The sequence below is a fragment of the Rhinoraja longicauda genome, chromosome 34, assembly GCF_053455715.1.
Source record: "Rhinoraja longicauda isolate Sanriku21f chromosome 34, sRhiLon1.1, whole genome shotgun sequence".
Classification (NCBI taxonomy): Eukaryota; Metazoa; Chordata; class Chondrichthyes; order Rajiformes; family Arhynchobatidae; genus Rhinoraja; species Rhinoraja longicauda.
The window spans coordinates 6,329,679-6,351,703 of NC_135986.1; the positions used below are offsets into that span (position 1 = coordinate 6,329,679).

The 22,025-nt window shown below is 48.4% G+C and overlaps 1 protein-coding gene across 1 annotated transcript in view; it reads left to right on the forward strand.

The window, feature by feature from the left end:
* The window catches only part of epoa (erythropoietin a), a 65,073-nt gene that overhangs the window by 17,230 nt on the left and 25,818 nt on the right, over positions 1–22,025 (forward strand). Inside the window, exons 2-3 of the mRNA XM_078427803.1 lie at positions 14,047–14,177; positions 18,272–18,358. Coding sequence (XP_078283929.1) covers positions 14,047–14,177; positions 18,272–18,358 — 218 coding nt within the window. The remainder of the gene's footprint in view (positions 1–14,046; positions 14,178–18,271; positions 18,359–22,025) is intronic.

Consider the following 22,025-nt stretch of genomic DNA (forward strand, 5'->3'; position numbering starts at 1 on the left):
GGAATTGAGAAGATTGAGGGGGGATCTTATAGAAACGTATAAAATTCTTAAGGGGTTGGAGAGGCTAGATTGCGGAAGATTGTTCCTGATGTTGGGGAAGTCCAGAACCAGGAGTCACAGCTTAAGGATAAGGGGGAAGTCTTTTAGGACCGAGATGAGAAAACATTTCTTCACACAGAGAGTGGTGAGTCTGTGGAATGCTCTGCCACAGAAGGTAGTTGAGGGCAGTTCATTGGCTATATTTAAGAGGGAGTTAGATGTGGCCCTTGTGGCTAAAGGGATCAGGGGGTATTGAGAGAAGGCAGGTACGGGATACTGAGCTGGATGATCAGCCATGATCATATTGAATGGCGGTGTTTACAGGCTCGAAGGGCCGAATGGCCTACTCCTGCACCTATGTTTCTATGTAGAGGCTGGTACAGTTTCGACATTTAAAAGACAATTAGACAGGTGCAAGAATGAGAGGTTTGGAGGGATATGGGCCAGGTACAAGCAAGTGGGACTAGCTTGGCTAGACAACTTGGTCAACATTGAATAAATTGGGCCGAAGGGCCTGTTTCCGTGCTGTAGACCTCCATGAATCCAGGACATTATGACACAAATTGGAAGTCTGTATTCAGTAGACAATAGACAATAGGTGCAGGAGGAGGCCATTCGGCCCTTCGAGCCAGCACCGCCATTCAACGTGATCATGGCTGATCATTCTCAATCAGTACCCCGTTCCTGCCTTCTCCCCATACCCCCTGACTCTGCTATCCTTAAGAGCTCTATCTAGCTCTCTCTTGAATGCATTCAGAGAATTGGCCTCCACTGCCTTCTGAGGCAGAGAATTCCACAGATTCACAACTCTCTGACTGAAAAGGTTTTTCCTCATCTCAGTTCTAAATGGCCGACCCCTTATTCTTAAACTGTGTGGCCCCCGGTTCTGGACTCCCCCAACATTGGGAACATGTTTCCTGCCTCTAACGTGTCCAACCCCTTAATAATCTTATACGTTTCGATAAGATCTCCTCTCATCCTTCTAAATTCTAGTGTATACAAGCCTAGTCGCTCCAGTCTTTCAACATATGACAGTCCCGCCATTCCGGGAATTAACCTAGTAAACCTACGCTGCACGCCCTCAATAACAAGAATATCCTTTCTCAAATTTGGAGACCAAAACTGCACACAGTACTCCAGGTGCGGTCTCACTAGGGCCCTGTACAACTGCAGAAGGACCTCTTTGCTCCTATACTCAACTCCTCTTGTTATGAAGGCCGACATTCCATTGGCTTTGGACGGTGTCCCGACTTTGGCTCTACGATGGCAAATGGAACTAGCTCAACTTGTGTATGAACTGCAGATGCTGGTTTCAACCAAAGATAGACACAAAATGCTGGAGTAACTCAGCGGGACTGGCAGCATCTCTGGAGAGTAGGAATGGGTGACGTTTCGGGTCGAAACTCATTCGTCAGGTTAGACAACTTGTTTGACATGGACAAATCGGGCTGAAGGGCCTACAATTTTAATTCAGGGGTGGGAATGGCAGTGGGAATAGTTCTTGCCCTGCTCCTGTTTCTGTCAATATCCCAGATTTCAATTCTCAGGTTTAATATTGGGACTCCTGGATGGAGTCTGATGATCTGGATAAAGAGTTCAGTGGCCAGTTCATTTCAACCTATCCATCTGCTGTCTCAGGGCAGCAATTATCGAAACGTATAAGATTATTAAGGGGTTGGACACGTTAGAGGCAGGAAACATGTTCCCAATGTTGGGGGAGTCCAGAACCAGGGGCCGTACAGTTTAAGAATAAGGGGTAGGCCATTTAGAACTGAGATGTGGAAAGACTTTTTCAGTCAGAGAGTTGTGAATCTGTGGAATTCTCTGCCTCAAAAGGCAGTGGAGGCCAATTCTCTGAATGCATTCAAGAGAGAGCTTGATAGAGCTCTTAAGGATAGCGGAGTCCGGGGGTATGGGGAGAAGGCAGGAACGGGGTACTGATTGAGAATGATCAGCCATGATCACGTTGAATGGCGGTGCTGGCTCGAAGGGCCGAATGGCCTCCTCCTGCTCCTATTGTCTATTGACTTGTCCCGAGCATTAATCAGTAAATAATGTCCCTTTTAAAATGGGTTGTGGTGTGATTCGGATCGTTGGTCTCCTCCTTGCTTTATATCTCTGGCTGAATCCACAGATTAGTTCATCCCTTGGAGTACAAAGCATTTGATAGAAGGAAGGGGAACACAACAATATAGAAACAGGAGGAGACCTGTCGGCTCCTTGCAGCCACTCCACCATTCATGGGTGATCTTAGTAAGGTTGGCCTTGATCTAACGTTGATCTTGGGTGGCGCAGTTGTAGAGTTGCTGCCTTACAGCGCCAGAGATCCAGGTTTAGGGTGCTGTATCTGTACGGAGCTTGCACGTTCTCCCCGTAACCTGCGTGGGTTTACTCCGGGTGCTCCGGTTTCCTCCCACACTCCAAAGACGTGCAGGTTTGTAGGTTACTTGGCTTTGGTAAAAATGGTCCCTGGTGTTGGTATGTAGGATAATATAAGAAAATAACTGCAGGTGCTGGTACAAATCGAAGGTATTTATTCACAAAATGCTGGAGTAACTCAGCGGGTCAGGCAGCATCTCAGGAGAGAGGGAATGGGTGACGTTTCGGGTCGAGACCCTTCTTCAGACTGATGTCAGGGGGGGCGGGACAAAGGAAGGATATAGGTGGAGACGGGAAGATAGAGGGAGATCTGGGAATCAGGAGGGGAAGAGAGGAACTATCTAAAGTTGGAGAAGTCGATGTTCATACCGCTGGGCTGCAAGCTGCCCAGGCGAAATATGAGGTGCTGTTCCTCCAATTTCCGGTGGGCCTCACTATGGCACTGGAGGAGGCCCATGACAGAAAGGTCAGACTGGGAGTGGGAGGGGGAGTTGAAGTGCTCAGCCACCGGGAGATCAGTTTGGCCAACGCGGACCGAGCGCAGGTGTTGAGCGAAGCGATCGCCGAGGCCATCGCATTATGTAGGATAATGTCAGTGTTACGAGGATCGCTAGTCGGTGCGGACACTCTGGGCTGAAGATCCTGTTTCCGCGCTGTATCTCTAAACTTAATCAAACTATCCATCTTCATATCCTTTGATTGCGTTAACACTCAAAAATCTGTTTTTTTATTTTTTTTATGAACATACCCAGTAATTGTGTTCTTGCTTGAAGAATTCCAAAGATAAACTGACTTGAACAAGAAATGTCTTATCTTTATCTGGCTGACCTCTATTTTCAGACAGTGGTCCCTGGTTCTGGACTGGTTCACCAGATTGATCCCTGGGATGGCAGGACTTTCATATGAAGAAAGACTGGATAGACTCGGCTTGTACTCGCTGGAATTTAGAAGATTGAGGGGGGGATCTTATAGAAACGTACAAAATTCTTAAGGGGTTGGACAGGCTAGATGCGGGAAGATTGTTCCCGATGTTGGGGAAGTCCAGAACAAGGGGCCACACAGTTTAAGGATAAGGGGGAAGTCTTTTAGGACCGAGATGAGAACGTTTTTTTTCACACAGAGAGTGGTGAATCTGTGGAATTCTCTGCCACAGAAGGTAGTTGAGGCCAGTTCATTGGCTATATTTAAGAGGGGGTTAGATGTGGCCCTTGTGGCTAAAGGGATCAGGGGGTATGGAGAGAAGGCAGGTACGGGATACTGAGCTGGATGATCAGCCATGATCATATTGAATGGCGGTGCGTACAGGCTCGAAGGGCCGAATGGCCTACTCCTGCACCTATTTTCTATGTCTATGTTTTCTATGGGCACCCAGCCACAGAAAAGGTTGTTTTTGCATCTGTCATCCCATAAGAATTTTGTATGATTGAATGAGGTTGCCTCTCATCTTTTGAATTCAAGAGAAGTTAGGTCCATTCTGCTTATCTCTTGGTGGATAACCCTCCATCCCTGGAACCAATCTACTGACCCTCCAGTGCTTTCCATTGATTACAAGTATATTGTTCCCTCGGTAGGGGAGTCCAGACTTGTAATATTCCAGGTGCGGTCACATCAGGGCCCTTTTTAATCTCTTCTTCTACTCAAATTTTCTTGCCATAAAGACCAACACACAGATTGTCTTCCCAATTTCTTTCCTTTCTGTGACACCCTCTGAAGGTTTAACCATTTTCATTTCTGCACAATATACAAAGTACAATGATATTCTGAGTTAATATGGACGTACAGCACAAGTAGCATAGGGACAGGCCCTTCGGCCCACAATATCCTCTGCTGAACTAACCCCCTCTGCCTGCACGTGATCTATATCCCTCCATTCTTTGCCTATCCATGTGCCTAACTAAATGCCTCTTAAGTGCCCCTGTCATGTCTGCCACAGTTTAAGAATAAGGGGTCGGCCATTTCGAACGGAGACGAGGAAAAACTTTTTCAGTCAGAGAGTTGTGAATCTGTGGAACTCTCCGCCTCAGAAGGCAGTGGAGGCCAATTCTCTGAATGCATTCAAGAGAGAGCTGGATAGAGCTCTTAAGGATAAAGGAGTCAGGGGGTACGGGGAGAAGGCAGGAACGGGGTACTGATTGAGAATGATCAGCCATGATCACATGGAATGTTGGTGCTGGCTCGTAGGGCCGAATGGCCTACTCCTGCACCTCTTGTCTATTGACCCGAAACGTCACCTGTTCCTTTTCTCCAGAGATGCTGTCTGACCCGCTGAGGTTTAGAGGGATCTGGGCCAAACGCTTTTAATTAAGTCAGAGAGTTGTGAATCTGTGGAACTCTCCGCCTCAGAAGGCAGTGGAGGCCAATTCTCTGAATGCATTCAAGAGAGAGCTAGATGGAGCTCAATTAAATTATTGCATCGCATGGGAGGCGCATTCCCAATCTCGTTGTGCCACTGTGCAATGACAATAAAGATATATCGTATTGTATTGTATTGTATTAAGGATAGCGGAGTCAGGGGGTACGGGGAGAAGGCAGGAACGGGGTACTGATTGAGAATGATCAGCCATGATCACATTGAATGGCGGTGCTGGCTCGAAGGGCCGAATGGCTTACTCCTGCACCTATTGTCTATCGTCTATTCACCATCACCCCAGGCAGCACATTCCAGGCACCCAACATCCTCCGTATAAAAAAAGCTTACACCGTTAAACTTTCCGTCTCTCACCTTAAAACTACGCCCTTTCGTCTTTGATTTTTTTCACGCTGGGAAAAGGGTTCTGGCCATCAACCCTATCCGTGAATCTCATAATTTTATATACCTGTCAGGTCTCCCCTCAAACTCTGACGCTCCAGAGAAAAGAATCCAAGTTTGTCCAACCTCTCCTTGTGGCTAATATTCTCCGATCCAGGCAGTATTCTTGTAATCCTGTTGTGCATCCTCCCCAAATCTCCACATCCTTCCTCTGATAAGGCAACCAGAACTACGCACAATAATCCAGACGCAGGCTAACCAAAGTTTTGTAATGCTGCAAAATGACTTCCTGATTCTTATTCACAAAATGCTGGAGTAACTCAGCGGGTCAGGCAGCATCTCAGGAGGGAAGGAATGGACGACGTTTCGGGTCGAGACCCTTCCTCAGACTGATGTCAGGGGGGGGGCGGGACGAAGGAAGGATATAGGTGGAGACGGAGGGGGAACTGGGAAGGGGGAGGGGAAGAGAGGAACTATCTAAAGTTGGAGAAGTCGATGTTCATACCGCTGGGCTGCAAGCTGCCCAGGCGAAATATGAGGTGCTGTTCCTCCAATTTCCGGTGGGCCTCACTATGGCACTGGAGGAGGCCCATGACAGAAAGGTCAGAGTGGGAGGGGGAGCTGAAGTGCTCAGCCACCGGGAGATCAGTTTGGCCAACGCGGACCGAGCGCAGGTGTTGAGCGAAGCGATCGCCGAGCCTGCGCTTGGTTTCGCCGATGTAAATAAGTTGACATCTGGAGCAGAGGATGACCTCCCCTGACCTCCCCCTTTCAGACACCCTGCCTTCATCCGACCCCCAACCCCCACAATTGCCGTGTATTCACCATCCCCCCTGACCTCCCCCTTTCAGACACTCCTGCCCTCCTGATTCTTATACACAGCATTGTCTGATGAAGACAAATGTGTTTTTTTTCCTCCCTATCATGGCGAACGATCTCACATTTTGCTACGTTGTATTCCATTTGCCTTGCCTTCTCCAGCTCACTTTGCTCACGTCTTTCCCATGAAGTCCTTTTGGACCATTGTCACAATTCATATTGAGAGAAGAAATTGGACAGGCACTGGTTCAAACTGAAGGTAGACACAAAAAACTGGAGTAACTCAGCGGGTCAGGCAGCATCTCTGGAGAAAAGGAATAGGTTACATTTCAGATCGAGACCCTTCTTTAGACCTTCTTCTTCTGAAGGGTCTCGAGGAAACATATAAGATTATTAAGGAGTTGGACACGTTAGAGGCAAGAAACATAGCAAACATAGAAAACATAGAAAATAGGTGCAGGAGTAGGCCATTCGGCCCTTCGAGCCTGTACGCACCGCCATTCAATATGATCATGGCTGATCATCCAACTCAGTATCCCGTACCTGCCTTCTCTCCATACCCCCTGATCCCTTTAGCCACAAGGGCCACATCTAACTCCCTCTTAAATATAGCCAATGAACTGGCCTCAACTACCTTTTGTGGCAGAGAATTCCACAGATTCACCACTCTCTGTGTGAAGAAAAACGTTCTCATCTCGGTCCTAAAAGACTTCCCCCTTATCCTTAATATGTTCCCAATGTTGGGGGAGTCCAGAACAAGGGGCCACACACAGTTTAAGAATAAGGGGTCGGCCATTTAGAACGGAGATGAGGAAAAACTTTTTCAGTCAGAGAGTTGTGAATCTGTGGAATTCTCTGCCTCAGAAGGCAGTGGAGGCCAATTCTCTGAATGCATTCGAGAGAGAGCTGGATAGAGCTCTTAAGGATAGCGGAGTCAGGGGGTACGGGGAGAAGGCAGGAACGGGGTACTGATTGAGAATGATCAGCCATGATCACATTGAATGGCGGTGCGTACAGGCTCGAAGGGCCGAATGGCCTACTCCTGCACGTATTGTCTATTGACCCGAAACGTCACCTGTTCCTTTTCTCCAGAGATGCTGTCTGACCCGCTGAGTTACTCCAGTTTTTTGTCTCTACCTTGGGGACATGGATAGGACAGGTTTAGAGGGATCTGGGCCAAACGCAGGCAAGTGCAACTCGTGTAGGTGGGTTATGTTGGTCGATGTGGGCAAGTTGGGCTGAAGGGCCTGTTTCCACATTGTGTGACTCTATGAGAAGAAAGTGCGTGGCCTTTATTTTATAAAAGCACTCCTGTATATTGAACAATAATGTGTGTGATATGCTGAGGCTCTTTGTTAAAGAGATAGCTGGAAAACGGCCAGCACGGTGGCGCAGCGGTAGAGTTGCCGCCTTACAGCGAATGCAACGTCGGAGACTCGGGTTCGATCCTGACTACGGGCGCCGTCTGTACGGAGTTTGTACGTTCTCCCCGTGACCTGCGTGGGTTTTCTCCGAGATCCTCGGTTTCCTCCCACACTCCAAAGACGTGCAGGTATGTAGGTTAATTGGCTGGGCAAATGTAAAAATTGTCCCTAGTGGGTGTAGGATAGCGTTAGTGTGCGGGGATCGCTGGGCGGTGAGGACCCGGTGGGCCGAAGGGCCTGTTTCTGCGCTGTATCTCTAAATCTAAATCGAAAAAAATCGAAAAAACGCAGACTTGGTCAGTGGACTCGACAGTGCACAGGCAACAAGAGCAATGCAGGCGTGATATTAAACATGAGCTACAGGGCAAACTCCACACACACACACACATACCCTCACACTCACACTTGCATGCGCTATTTCTGTTCAAACGTAACTTATTTTTCCCTGAAGAAAAATAAGCAATATTTGCATTAAAATGTAATTTTGAAGAATGCTAGGTTGGCAAGTTCATATAAGCTATTTATGTTAGATTTTTTTTTTAGATTTAGAGATACAGCGCGGAAACAGGCCCTTCGGCCCACCGGGTCCGTGCCGCCCAGCGATCCCCGCACACTAACACTATCCTACACACACTAGGGACAATTTTTACATTTTACCCAGTCAATTAACCTACAAACCTGCACGTCTTTGGAGTGTGGGAGGAAACCGAAGATCTCGGAGAAAACCCACGCAGGTCACGGGGAGAACGTGCAAACGCCGTACATTATTCCCTTTATCATGTATCTGTACACTGTGGCTCGGTTATAATCATGTATCGTGTTTCCGCTGACTGACTGGCACGCAAGAGAATAGTGGCACAGCAGTTCAACAAAAGAGTTGCTGGTCTCACAGCTCCAGAGACCCATGTTTGATCCTGACCACAGGTACCGTCTGTATGGAGTTTGTACGTTACTCCCTGTTAGCACGTGGGTTTTCTCCGGGTGATCCGGTTTCGTCCCACACTCCAAAGACGTAGGTTAATTGGCTTGGGTGACATTGTAGATTGTCTCCCATATGTAGTATATTGTTAGTGTATAGGCGGTCGCTGATTGGTGCGCACTCAGTGGGCCAAAGGGCCTGTTTCTTTTTCTTTTAGAGATACAGCGCTGAAACAGGCCCTTCGGCCCACCGAGTCCGCGCCGCCCAGCGATCCCCGCACGCTAACACTATCCTGCACGCACTAGGGACAATGTTTACATTTTCCCAGCCAATTAACCTACAAACCTGCACGTCTTTGGAGTGTGGGAGGAAACCGAAGATCTCGGCGAGAAACCCACGCAGGTCACGGGGAGAACGGACAAACTCCGTACAGACGGCGCCCGCAGTCGGGATCGAACCTGAGTCTCCGGCGCTGCATTCGCTGTAAGGCGGCAACTCTACCGCCGCGCCACCGTGCCGCAGAGATACTATTCTAAAGTGTCTCTAAAGTATAAAGTTAAAGCTTTTCGCTTGCCTCGGTACATATGACACTAAACTAGACTGTAACAAATTCATATCCACCACGCGCTCACTCGTGTTTGGAACCCGAGTTTGATCCTGGCCTCTGGCGCTGGCTGTGTTGAGTTTCCTCCCAAGTCCATAACATGTGCGGGGAGATTAATTAGCTACTGTAATTTAACCCCCTAATTTAAGCAAGCAGAAGAAGAAAAAGGGAGTTGGCGGCTCAGAGAGGGAAAATATGCTTCAAGTTATGGGAATGTGACTAATGGGAATGTTCTGCTGGGAGCCTCCACAGACTAATGGCCCTCTTGTGCTATATAATAAGTGTGAATGGAGGCAGGCCAGTCAAGAGAGGACAGACACGGCCTAGGGCGGCACGGTGGCAATAGACAATAGACAATAGGTGCAGGAGTAGGCCATTCGGCCCTTCGAGCCTGTACGCACCGCCATTCAATGTGATCATGGCTGATCATTCTCAATCAGTGCCCCGTTCCTGCCTTCTCCCCGTACCCCCTGACTCCGCTATCCTTAAGAGCTCTATCTAGCTCTCTCTTGAATGCATTCAGAGAATTGGCCTCCACTGCCCTCTGAGGCAGAGAATTCCACAGATTCACAACTCTCTGACTGAAAAAGTTTTTCCTCATCTCTGTTCTAAATGGCCTACCCCTTATTCTTAAACTGTGTGGCCCCTGGTTCCGGACTCCCCCAACATTGGGAACATGTTTCCTGCCTCTAACGTGTCCAACCCCTTAATAATCTTATACGTTTCGATAAGATCCCCTCTCATCCTTCTAACATCTCCCGCGCAGCGGTAGAGTTGCTGCCTTACAGCGAATGCAGCGGCGGAGACTCAGGTTCGATCCTGACTACGGGCGCCGTCTGTACGGAGTTTGTACGTTCTCCCCGTGACCTGCGTGGGTTTTCTCTGAGATCTTCGGTTTCCTCCCACACGCCAAAGACGTACAGGTTTGTAGGTTAATTGACTGGGTAAAAATGTAAAAATTGTCCCTAGTGGGTGTAGGATAGTGTTAGTGTGCGGGGATCGCTGGGCGGCGCGGACTCGGTGGGCCGAAGGGCCTGTTTCCGCGCTGTATCTCTAAATTTAAATCTAAAAAAAATCTTGGAGTAACTCAGCGGGTCAGGCAGCATCTCTTGAGAAAAGGAACAGGTGACGTTTCGTGTCGAAACCCTTCATCACACTGCGAGTCAGGGGAGTGGGAAATGTAGAGGTATGAAAAGGTACAAAGAGCAACGGATGAAAGGTATGAAAAGCCAGCAATGATGATCAGGGAAAGGTGGAGCCCACAATGGTCTATTGTTGGCTGTGGAAAAGGTGATGAGGAGAGGGACGGACTGAAACTATGATATGGAGATGGAGGTAGGAACGGAGAAGGTAACATTGAAAGCTTGGGGACCTGGCTTTAATCAAGCCTTGATCTGCGTTTGCTGAAGCTATGTATTTGTGGCAAAGCCCATGAAACTTCCCCTCAGACCTCCGGGGGACTGGAAGATGCGGACATAGGTTTTGGAGGATTAATTGTGTGCATCGTTAATGCTTACGTTTGTTCGACTGTTCAGTAATGGATGAATTAAGGAAATTCCTTTCCACCCATTAAACATATTCTCCACTGAATCACCAGGTGCTTCCACATTTTCGAGATCATTCGATGAGGCAACGTAGATGAGGATCTTCGGAACAACTGAAGTGTGCGTAACTCAACCATGGTGACACAGTGGGAGCATCGGTATAGTTGCCGCCTTACAGTGTTTACACTGCCGGAGACCCGGGTTCCATCCCGACTACGGGTGTTTGTCTGCGTGGAGTTCGCACGTTCTCCCCGTGACCTGCGTGGGTTTTTCCGAGAACTTCGGTTTCCTCCCACACTCCAAAGACGTACAGGTTTGTAGGTTACAGTTTGCAGCCCAGCGGTATGAACATCGACTTCTCCAACTTTAGATAGTTCCTCTGTCCCTCCCGTCCTTCCCAGATCTCCCTCTATCTTCCCGTCTCCACCTATATCCTTCCTTTGTCCCGCCCCCCCCCCCCCTGACATCAGTCTGAAGAAGGGTCTCGACCCGAAACGTCACCCATTCCTTCTCTCCCGAGATGCTGCCTGACCTGCTGAGTTACTCCAGCATTTTGTGAATAAATACCTCGGGTTTGTAGGTTGATCGGCTTGGGATAAATGTAAAAATTGTCCCATTGGAACGTATTGTTGGACTGTGGGTAATCTTTCATTTCACTGCACATTTATGTATATGTGACGAATAAAATTGACCATTGACTAGTGTGTGTGTAGGATAGTGTTAATGTGCGGGCATCGTTGGTCGGTGCGGACTCGGTAGGCCGAAGAGCCTGTTTCTGCGCTGTATCTCTAAACTAAATCATAATCGTACTTTATTAGCCAAGTATGTTTTACAACATATGAGGAATTTGATTTAGAAAACATAGAAACATAGAAAATAGGTGCAGGAGTAGGCCATTCGGCCCTTCAATATGATCATGGCTGATCATCCAACTCAGTATCCCGTACCTGCCTTCTCTCCATACCCCCTGATCCCTTTAGCCACAAGGGCCACATCTAACTCCCTCTTAAATATAGCCAATGAACTGGCCTCAACTACCTTCTGTGGCAGAGAATTCCACAGATTCACCACTCTCTGTGTGAAGAAATGTTTTCTCATCTCGGTCCTAAAAGACTTCCCCCTTATCCTTAAGCTGTGACCCCTGGTTCTGGACCCCCCCAACATCGGGAACAATCTTCCCGCATCTAGCCTCTCCAACCCCTTAAGAATTTTATATGTTTCAATAAGATCCCCCCTCGGTCTTCTAAATTCCAGCGAGTACAAGCCCAGTCTATCCAGTCTTTCTTCATATGCAAGTCCCGCCACCACAGTGACTCCTCCACATTCCTCACTGTGATGGAAGGCGAAATCTCTTCCCTTCTTTGTCCTCCCGCGGTCGGGGGCCTCGAGCCTTCCGATGAAGGGACGATCTTGGCTCCTGTAGCTGGCAGTCGGGGGGGTGGGGGTCTCAGCTTCCCCCATGCCGGGCGATCAGACCCTGGGTCGGGGTTAGTCGAACTTCCTGCGACTTTGGAGCTTCCCGATATCAGTCTGTACACGAGAATGCGAGCTCCTCAATGGTGAAATCCGCGGCTGGAGCGTCGATCCCAGGCGAGGGATTGCATGCTCCGATGGTAAGTCCACGGCCCCGCGGCGGGGCTCAGAGTCAGTCCGGAGCAAGTCCGCCAGCTCCACCATGTTAGGCCGCAGAGCGACCGGAGATACGATCCGGAAAACAATCGCATCTCCGGCAAGGTCAGAGATTGAAAAAAGTTTCCCCCGACCTCCTCCCCCGCCCCCCACCCTCCACAAAAAACAAACCAGAGAATATTAACACAAACTTTTGAAACACACTAAAAATAACAACAAAAAACGAAAAGACAGGCAGACCGTTGGCGAGGCTGCCATCGCTGACGGCGCCACCCGGTGGTAAACTAAACTAAACCAAACCACACAGATTCAGTAGATAATATTCCAATCTCAGGTCCACTTGATCCACTTGGCATAGCACATAGTTCCTGACAGTTAACTTAACCATATTGACAAAAGTCTGTTTCCTATTCAGATATTGGGTCTTATCTACAAGTGGCTGACAGCCAGATTTCTGTTAGCATGAGCTACGTCCACATTTAATTTCGCGTTTCCCTTGTTCTTATGACAAAGTATTTAGTTTATATTCGTTCCCTCCCTAAAACACCAAAAAGGACCTCTAGCCTTTGGACCAGTGAGGATCCAAGATGGTCTCCAAACCAGACGACTCTTTGCGATTGTAATCACGCATTACAATCGCTCCACTCTTTTAAACCTCTACTCTGAAGGTATGATGTTTATTTTAGTTTAGTTTAGTTTAGAGATACACCGCGGAAACAGGCCCCTGTAGTCAGGATCGAACCCGGGTCTCTGGCACTGTAAGCGCTGCGAGGCAGCAACTCTATGGGGGAGTCCAGAACAAGGGGCCACAGTTTAAGAATAAGGGGTAGGCCATTTAGAACGGAGATGAGGAAGAACTTTTTCAGTCAGAGAGTGGTGAAGGTGTGGAATTCACTGCCTCAGAAGGCAGTGGAGGCCAGTTCGTTGGATGCTTTCAAGAGAGAGCTGGATAGAGCTCTTAAGGATAGCAGAGTGAGGGGGTATGGGGAGAAGGCAGGAACGGGGTACTGATTGAGAATGATCAGCCATGATCGCATTGAATGGGGGTGCTGGCTCGAAGGGCTGAATGGCCTACTCCTGCACCTATTGTCTATTGTTTATTGTCTATCTCTGTGCCATTCTTGTTCGTATGACAAAGCATTTGGTTTCTATTTGATCCCCTCACTAAAACACCGACAAGATCAACACTGGGCTGCTAGCACTGACAGGCGAGGGTCCAGGAACGTCCCCAACCCAGGCAACTCTTTCTGCGCTGATCATAGAAAAGTGGATGTACAATCTCACATTACAATAGACAATAGGTGCAGGAGGAGGCCATTCGGCCCTTCGAGCCAGCACCGCCATTGAATGTGATCATGGCTGATCATTCTCAATCAGCTTTTAAACCTCTATTCCAACTAGTACACTGTGGGTAGCACAATTGTAATCACGATTGTCTTTCCATTCTCAGATAAGCACGCAACAAAAGCTTTTCACTGTAGATTTAGATTTAGATTTTTTTTAGAGATTCGGCGCGGAAACAGGCCCTTCGGCCCACCGAGTCCGCGCCGCCCAGCGATCCCCGCACACTAACACTATCCTACGCACACTAGGGACAATTTTTACATATTACCCAGTCAATTAACCTACACACCTGCGCGTCTTTGGAGCGTGGGAGGAAACCGGAGCACCCGGAGAAAACCCACGCAGGTCACGGGGAGAACGTACAAACTCCGTACAGACGGCGCCCGTAGTCGGGATCGAACCTGAGTCTCCGGCGCTGCATTCGCTGTAAGGCGGCAACTCTACCGCTGCGCCACCGTACAGGTGACAATACGGTACAGGTGACAATACGGTACAGGTGACAATAAACTACAAACCTGTCCAAAAGTTCTGTTTCTGTCTCGGATTTTACCACATGCCAACTGATCGTTCTTTGTCTTTACTCCAATTTCTTGCAGGGCTTCTTGCAGTTCTAGTGATGTTATTCAGTTACATAAAACCTGCAAAGTCAACTCCTCTCCAACCAGTCTGTGACATCCGGGTGCTGGACAATTACATTAGAGAAGCCAAGAACGCTGCAAATTCAGCGGTAGGCCATTTTGTGAGCTTATGCGGACCGCTATTGGTGTAACGTGTAATGTTTCATTTGTGTTTGAGCCTTGCTCGTTTCACCCCATTAGCCGTCCCATACAGCACATAATCCTCCGACATTTTCGCCACTTCCAACAGGATACTTCCACCAGCCACATCTTAGACAATAGACAATAGACAATAGGTGCAGGAGGAGGCCATTCGGCCCTTCGAGCCATTCAATGTGATCACGGCTGATCAGTACCCCGTTCCTGCCTTCTCTCCCGTACCCCCTGACTCCACTGTCCTTAAGTGCTCCATCTAGCTCTCTCTTGAATGCATTCAGAGAATTGGCCTCCACTGCCTTCTGAGGCAGAGAATTCCACAGATTCACAACTCTCTGACTGAAAAAGTTTTTCCTCATCTCTGTTCTAAATGTCCTTACCCCTTATTCTTAAACTGTGTGTGGCCCCTGGTTCTGGACTCCCCCAACATTGGGAACATGTTTCCTGCCTCTAACGTGTCCAATACCCCTTAATAATCTTATACGTTTCGATACGATCCAGGCAAGATTACTTTGTGTGGGAACCCATTTAGAAGCAAACACTGTTCGTAGTCTCTCAACGAACAATCAAAACTGGCACGGCAATCCTGGCCTATTTTGAGCATCGAATCAGAATATTCCTGGGTAGGAAAATTGGAGGAGGAATTTGTGATGGGCTTGTACTCTACAGCCCTGATAAGTTATTGTGGGCAGAGTTTAAGTGCTAAAAATCACGTATCCTTCCAAAACTATGTGATTACCTACTCGAGAGTACTACAAGTAATGCCAAGCTTTCCAGAAATTCCAGTTGTTGACATTATATACATCAGTTTAAATTGAGACTCACAGTTCCCCATCACGATGATAGTTATTTTGAAAAGGATAGTTATTCCTCCAATTAGGAAACTAAACTGATGCAGCAACCTACCTTTACAATAGACAATAGACAATAGGTGCAGGAGGAGGCCATTCGGCCCTTCGAGCCAGCACCGCCATTCAATGTGATCATGGCTGATCATTCTCAATCAGTACCCCGTTCCTGCCTTCTCCCCATACCCCCTGACTCCCCTATCCTTAAGAGCTCTATCTAGCTCTCTCTTGAATGCATTCAGAGAATTGGCCTTCGCTGCCTTCTGAGGCAGTGAATTCCACAGATTCACAACTCTCTGACTGAAAAAGGTTTTTCCTCATCTCAGTTCTAAATGGCCGACCCCTTATTCTTAAACTGTGTGGCCCCTGGTTCTGGACTCCCCAACATTGGGGACATGTTTCCTGCCCCTAAAGTGTCCAACCCCTTAAAAATCTTATACGTTTCGATAAGATCTCCTCTCATCCTTCTAAATTCCAGTGTATACAAGCCTAGTCGCTCCAGTCTTTCAACATATGACAGTCCCTGCCATTTACACAGTCTTGCTTGTGGCCCTCCCATCGCCCAGAACCCATCGCCCACCTCTCTCTACTCTCCAGACACGACACTAGGTCAGCCAAGGCTTGCTGGATCTCCTGGTTGCTAAATACTTTAACTCCTCTTCCCATTTCCCACACTGACCTCCTTTCTGTCCTGGGCCTCCTCCACCGTCAGAGTGAGGCCCAGCGAGTAAATTGCAGGAACAGCACTTCACAATTTTACTATAAGGAAAATAACTGCAGACGCTGGTACAAATCGAAGGTATTTATTCACAAAATGCTGGAGTAACTCAGCGGGTCGGGCAGCATCTCGGGAGAGAAGGAATGGGTGACGTTTCGGGTCGAGACCCTTCTTCAATTTTACCAAGCCAATTAACCCACAAACCTGCACGTCTTTGGAGCGCGGCAGGAAACCGAAGCAGCCGGAGAAAACCCGCGCGGGTCATGGGGAGAACGTACAAAACTCCATACGGACAGCACCAGGATCGAACCCGGGTCTCTGGTGCTGTGGGGCAGCAACTCTACCGCTGCGCCACCGTGCCAATGCTCCAGCACTTTGTGTCCTGTGTATTAACCAGCATCTGCACTTCTTTGTTTCAAGAAACATAGAAAATAGGTGCAGGAGTAGGCCATTCGGCCCTTCGAGCCTGTACGCCCCGCCATTCAATATGATCATGGCTGATCATCGAACTCAGTATCCCGTACCTGCCTTCTCTCCATACCCCCTGATCCCTTTAGCCACAAGGGCCACATCTAACTCCCTCTTAAATATAGCCAATGAACTGGCCTCAGCTACCTTCTGTGGCAGAGAATTCCACAGATTCACCACTCTCTGTGTGAAAAAAAACGTTCTCATCTCGGTCCTAAAAGACTTCTCCCTTATCCTTAAACTGTGACCCCTTGTTCTGGACTTCCCCAACATCGGGAACAATCTTCCCGCATCTAGCCTGTCCAACCCCTCAAGAATTTTGTACGTTTCTATAAGATCCCCCCCCTCAATCTTCTAAATTCCAGCAAGTACAAGCCGAGTCTATCCAGTCTTTCTTCATATGAAAGTCCTGCCGTCCCAGGGATCAATCTGGTGAACCTTCTCTGTACTCCCTCTATCCAGTAGAGTCTAGTACAGTAACGGTGGCAAATGATGGGAGCCAGAGACATCATACAAGCACGTCGCATAGTTTTGAAAATGCCCCATCAATGAGTGACTGTAGTTATCGTCGTACAGCGTCAGAGAGCATGCATCAGAATCCACTTCGCACTATTTTTGCAAATGCTTAACCTGGTTCTTGCGAAGGCATTTAGCACCTCTGTTAAAATAGCAGAGGGAGGAATCTCATGCCGGTATGATAAGTGTTTCGCTGATAACATTCCTCTCAGTTGTTTGCAGGCCGCAATGTTTACTGTAACAACGGCCTGGTGATGATTAATCTTATTCGAAACATGTTTCTTCCCTCCAAACAGATCAGTCCTGTCTTTGCCAGCACTTAAACAATAGATTCCCCGGCCACTGATGCAGGCCCTTGGCATGAGTCAGCTCTCCATCATCCAGTCTGCCCTTGCAATGGCTCATTAACTTTGTCAACCACAATCCCTAACAGTCTCTTCCCTCCGCTGATGAAATTCTCAATTACACTTTAAAGCAGCGTTCGCTTCGCTGAGAACTAGGGATTTACCCTACAGATTCTCTCCCGAATGTATCCTTGCCCACATAACCATTGTGAATCTGTGGAATTCTCTGCCTCAGTGGAGGCCAATTCTCCGAATGCATTCAAGAGAGAGCTGGATAGAGCTCTTAAGGATAGCGGAGTCAGGGGGTACGGGGAGAAGGCAGGAACGGGGTACTGATTGAGAATGATCAGCCATGATCACATTGAATGGCGGTGCTGGCTCGAAGGGCCGAATGGCCTCCTCCTGCACCTATTTAGAGATACAGCGTGGAAACAGGCCCTTCGGCCCACCGGGTTCTAGCCACCCAGCGATCCCCGCACACTAACACTATCCTACACCCACTAGGGACAATTTTTACATTTTTACCCAGCCAATTAACCTACATACCTGTACGTCTTTGGAGTGTGGGAGGAAACCGAAGATCTCGGAGAAAACCCAGGCAGGTCACGGGGAGAATGTACAAACTCCGTACAGACGGCGCCCGTAGTCAGGATCGAACCTGAGTCTCCGGCGCTGCATTCGCTGTAAGGCAGCAACTCTACCGCTGCGCCACCGTGCCGCCCAGAGAAAACCTATTTCTTCTGATAAAAGAGGAGGAGAATCCTGAATAAAGGGGTAAAAAAAATCAGTGGCAGGCTCCGAGCGAGTTAAATCAAGTATTTATTCACAAAATGCTGGAGTAACTCAGCAGGTCGGGCAGCATCTCAGGAGAGAAGGAATGGGTGATGTTTCGGTTCGAGACCCTTCTTCAGACTGGTTAAATCAAGTGGTACCATTTCACAAGAAAGGAGAGGTGGATATCTGGCACTTTACACCGATGTTTCCCACTGCCCTGCCAATGATGCCCAGCTGCTTTAAGCGTCTCCTAGCCTGCGGTGCAGGCTCGAAGGGCCAAATGGCCTACTCCTGCACCTATTTTCTATGTTTCTGTGTAACGTCAATAGATAAGGTGGAATTCTGATCTTTGTCTCATTGTAGCGTGTGCTTTCATTTAGAAGCAAAGTCAGGAGACCTACACACTCCCGGGAAATTTCACCCTTCCGAAAACCAGCGTCAGCTACAGAGAATGGGCAGCGAAGGATGTGAGTGTATTCCTTTTCTATGTTTGCACTGATAAAGCATGTATCCCTGAAGGATGTCTGGCTCAGTAATAAACCAAGCTCCCAACATTAGAGGAATTGGTACGCGAGGAAAGAACAAGAAGATTGTGCGATGGTTGAACATCAACCATGATCTTGTTGAATGGCGTGGCATGTTTCAGGAGTTTATAGACAATAGACAACAGGTGAAGGAGGAGGCCATCCGGCCCTTCGAGCCAGCACCGCCATTCAATGTGATCATGGCTGATCATTCTCAATCAGTACCCCGTTCCTGCCTTCTCCCCTGACTCCGCTATCCTTAAGAGCACTATCTAGCTCTCTCTTGAATGCATCCAGAGAATTGGCCTCCACTGCCTTCTGAGGCAGAGAATCCCACAGATTTGCAACTCTCTGACTGAAAACGTTTTTCCTCATCTCCGTTCTGACGGCACGGTGGCGCAGCGGTAGAGTTGCCGCCTTACAGCGAATGCAACGCCGGAGACTCAGGTTCGATCTTGACTACGGGCACCGTCTGTACGGAGTTTGTACATTCTCCCCGTGACCTGCGTGTGTTTTCTCCGAGCTCTTCGGTTTCCTCCAACACTCCAAAGACGTACAGGTATGTAGGTTAATTGGCTGGGCAAATGTAAATATTGTCCCTAGTGGGTGTAGGATAGTGTTAATGTGCGGGGATCGCTGGGCGGCGAGGACCCGGTGGGCCGAAGGGCCTGTTTCCGCGCTGTATCTCTAAAATCTAAAAAAAATCTAAATGGCCTTACCCCTTATTCTTAAACTGTGGCTCCTGGTTCTGGACTCCCCCAACATTGGGAACATGTTTCCTGCCTCTAACGTGTCCAACCCCTTAATAATCTTATACGTCTCGATAAGATCTCCTCTCATCCTTCTAAACTCCAGTGTATACAAGCCTAGTCGCTCCAGTCTTTCAACATACGACAGTCCCGCCATTCCGGGAATTAACCTGGTGAACCTACGCTGCACGCCCTCAATAGCAAGAATATCCTTCCTCAAATTTGGAGACCAAAACTGCACACGGTACTCCAGGTGCGGTCTCACTAGGGCCCTGTACAACTGCACACAGTACTCCAGGTGCGGTCTCACTAGGGCCCTGTACAACTGCACACAGTACTCCAGGTGCGGTCTCACTAGGGCCCTGTACAACTGCAGAAGGACCTCTTTGCTCCTATACTCAACTCCTCTTGTTATGAAGGCCAACATTCCATTGGCTTTCTTCACTGCCTGCTGTACCTGCATAAAACCTATTTAGAAGAATGTAAGAAAGTAGGAGCAAGAGTAGGCCACAGGATCCTTTAAACCTGCCCTATGTCCCACCCCGGTCACTCCCACAAGGCAAGAGGTACAGAAGTGTGAAAATGCACACCTCCAGATTCAGGGACAGCTTCTTCCTAGCTGTTCTCAGGCAACTAGCAACAACTAGTGAGGGGTCCTGAGCGACCATCTACCTCATTGGAGACCATCTGACTCTTTAATCGGACTTTAATGGACTAAATGCTCAGGTGGGACTAGTGCAGCTGGGTCATGTTGGCCGGTGTGGGCAAGTTGGGCCGAAGGGCCTGTTTCCACGCTGCATGGCTCTGTGACTCGACAGAATGGAAATTTTATTCAACTCAAGGACAGAATGACTGGCATTTTTTCCCAGGATGTTCTATAGCAAAAGCACCAAAAGTCTGAAGAAGGGTCTCATATCATCATCATATATATACAGCCGGAAACAGGCCTTTTCGGCCCACCAAGTCCGTGCCGCCCAGCGATCCCCGTACATTAACACTATCCTACACCCACTAGGGACAATTTTTACATTTACCCAGCCAATTAACCTACATATCTGTACGTCTTTGGAGTATGGGAGGAAACCGAAGATCTCGGAGAAAACCCACGCAGGTCACGGGGAGAACGTACAAACTCCTTACAGTGCAGCACCCGTAGTCAGGATCGAACCTGAGTTTCCGGCGCTGCATTCGCTGTAAAGCAGCAACTCTACCGCTGCGCTACCGTGCCGCCCTGTCCCGCTGTGTTACTCCAGCATTGTGTGTCTAGCTTCGGTGTAAACGGGCATCTGCAGTTCCTTCCGGCACATTCCTTAACATTTCTCCAGCAGCTTTATAACATTTCAAAACTGATGCCAAGTTGGGTCAAAGAGGACACTATTAAGCAGAGTCATAAAGGAAAGGAGAGAGCGATAGATGAAGAGGTGCAGGATGGGAATTCTAATGCTCAGAATGGCCTCCCTCTGACAGTGGAGGAGATCTTGGACAGAAGGGTCTGTGTAGGAATGGGAAGGAGAATTAAAGTCTCCATCACAGGAGATAGACTATTGACTGACGTCTATTTCAAAACCCACTGACTCCCACAACTATCTCGACTGCACTTCTTCCAACCCTGCTTCCTGCAAAGACTCTATCCCCTACTCCCAATTCCTCCGTCCACGTCGCATCTGCACTCAAGATGAGATGTACCATACCAGAACATCCGAGATGTTCGATCCTGACTACGGGTGCCGTCTGTACGGAGTTTGTGCGTTCTCCCCGCGACCTGTGTGGGTTTTCTCCGAGATCTTCGGTTTCCTCCCACACTCCAAAGACGTGCAGGTTTGTAGGTTAATTGACTGGGTGAATGTAAAAATTGTCCCTAGTGTGTGTAGGATAGTGTTAATGTGCGGGGATCGCTGGGCGGCGCGGACTTGGTGGGCCGAAAGGGCCTGTTTCCGCGCTGTATCTCTAAATCTAAATCTAAATCTAAAACATAAGCATCTGAAAGCAGGGCTGTTAATGGTGGAGCAATTCAAGGATGTCCAAGATCAAAAATAGAGGGGCGCAGATATATCTAAAGAGACCGGAGATTCAGTGCATTAAACAGGCCCTTTGACCCACCGAGTCCGCGCCGACCAGCGATCCCCGCACACCAGCACAAGGGTCAATTTACAGAACTTACAAACCTGCACGTCTTTGGAATGTGGGAGAAAACCGGAGCGCCCGGAGAAAACCCACACGGTCACGGGGAGAACGTACAAACTCCGCGCACACTGCACCCACAGTCGGGATCGAACCCGGGTCTCTGGTGCTGTAAGGCAGCAGCTCTGTCGCTACACCACCATGCTGCCTACTCAAGAGTTCTCATGTAAAATCAGCTTTAGTGAAGCTGTCTTGGGATACTTCACAGTAAAGCTTGGAAACTCTCCACGAAGGAAACCTTAATTCCCTTTCACTTGAATGTGGCAAATGCTATCCTCAGTTGAACTGAAAAAGATTAGAACATGATAGGTATTATATCTATATTAAGGGGTTGGACAGGCTAGATGCAGGAAGATTGTTCCCGATGTTGGGGAAGTCCAGAACCAGGGGTCACAGTTTAAGGATAAGGGGGAAGTCTTTTAGGACCGAGATGAGAAAGTTTTTTTTTCACACAGAGAGTAGTGAATCTGTGGAATTCTCTGCCACAGAAGGTAGTTGAGGCCAGTTCATTGGCTATATTTAAGAGGGAGTTAGATGTGGCCCTTGTGGCTAAAGGGATCAGGGGGTATGGAGAGAAGGCAGGTACGGGATACTGAGTTGGATGATCAGCCATGATCATATTGAATGGCGGTGCAGGCTCGAAGGGCCGAATGGCCTACTCCTGCACCTATTTTCTATGT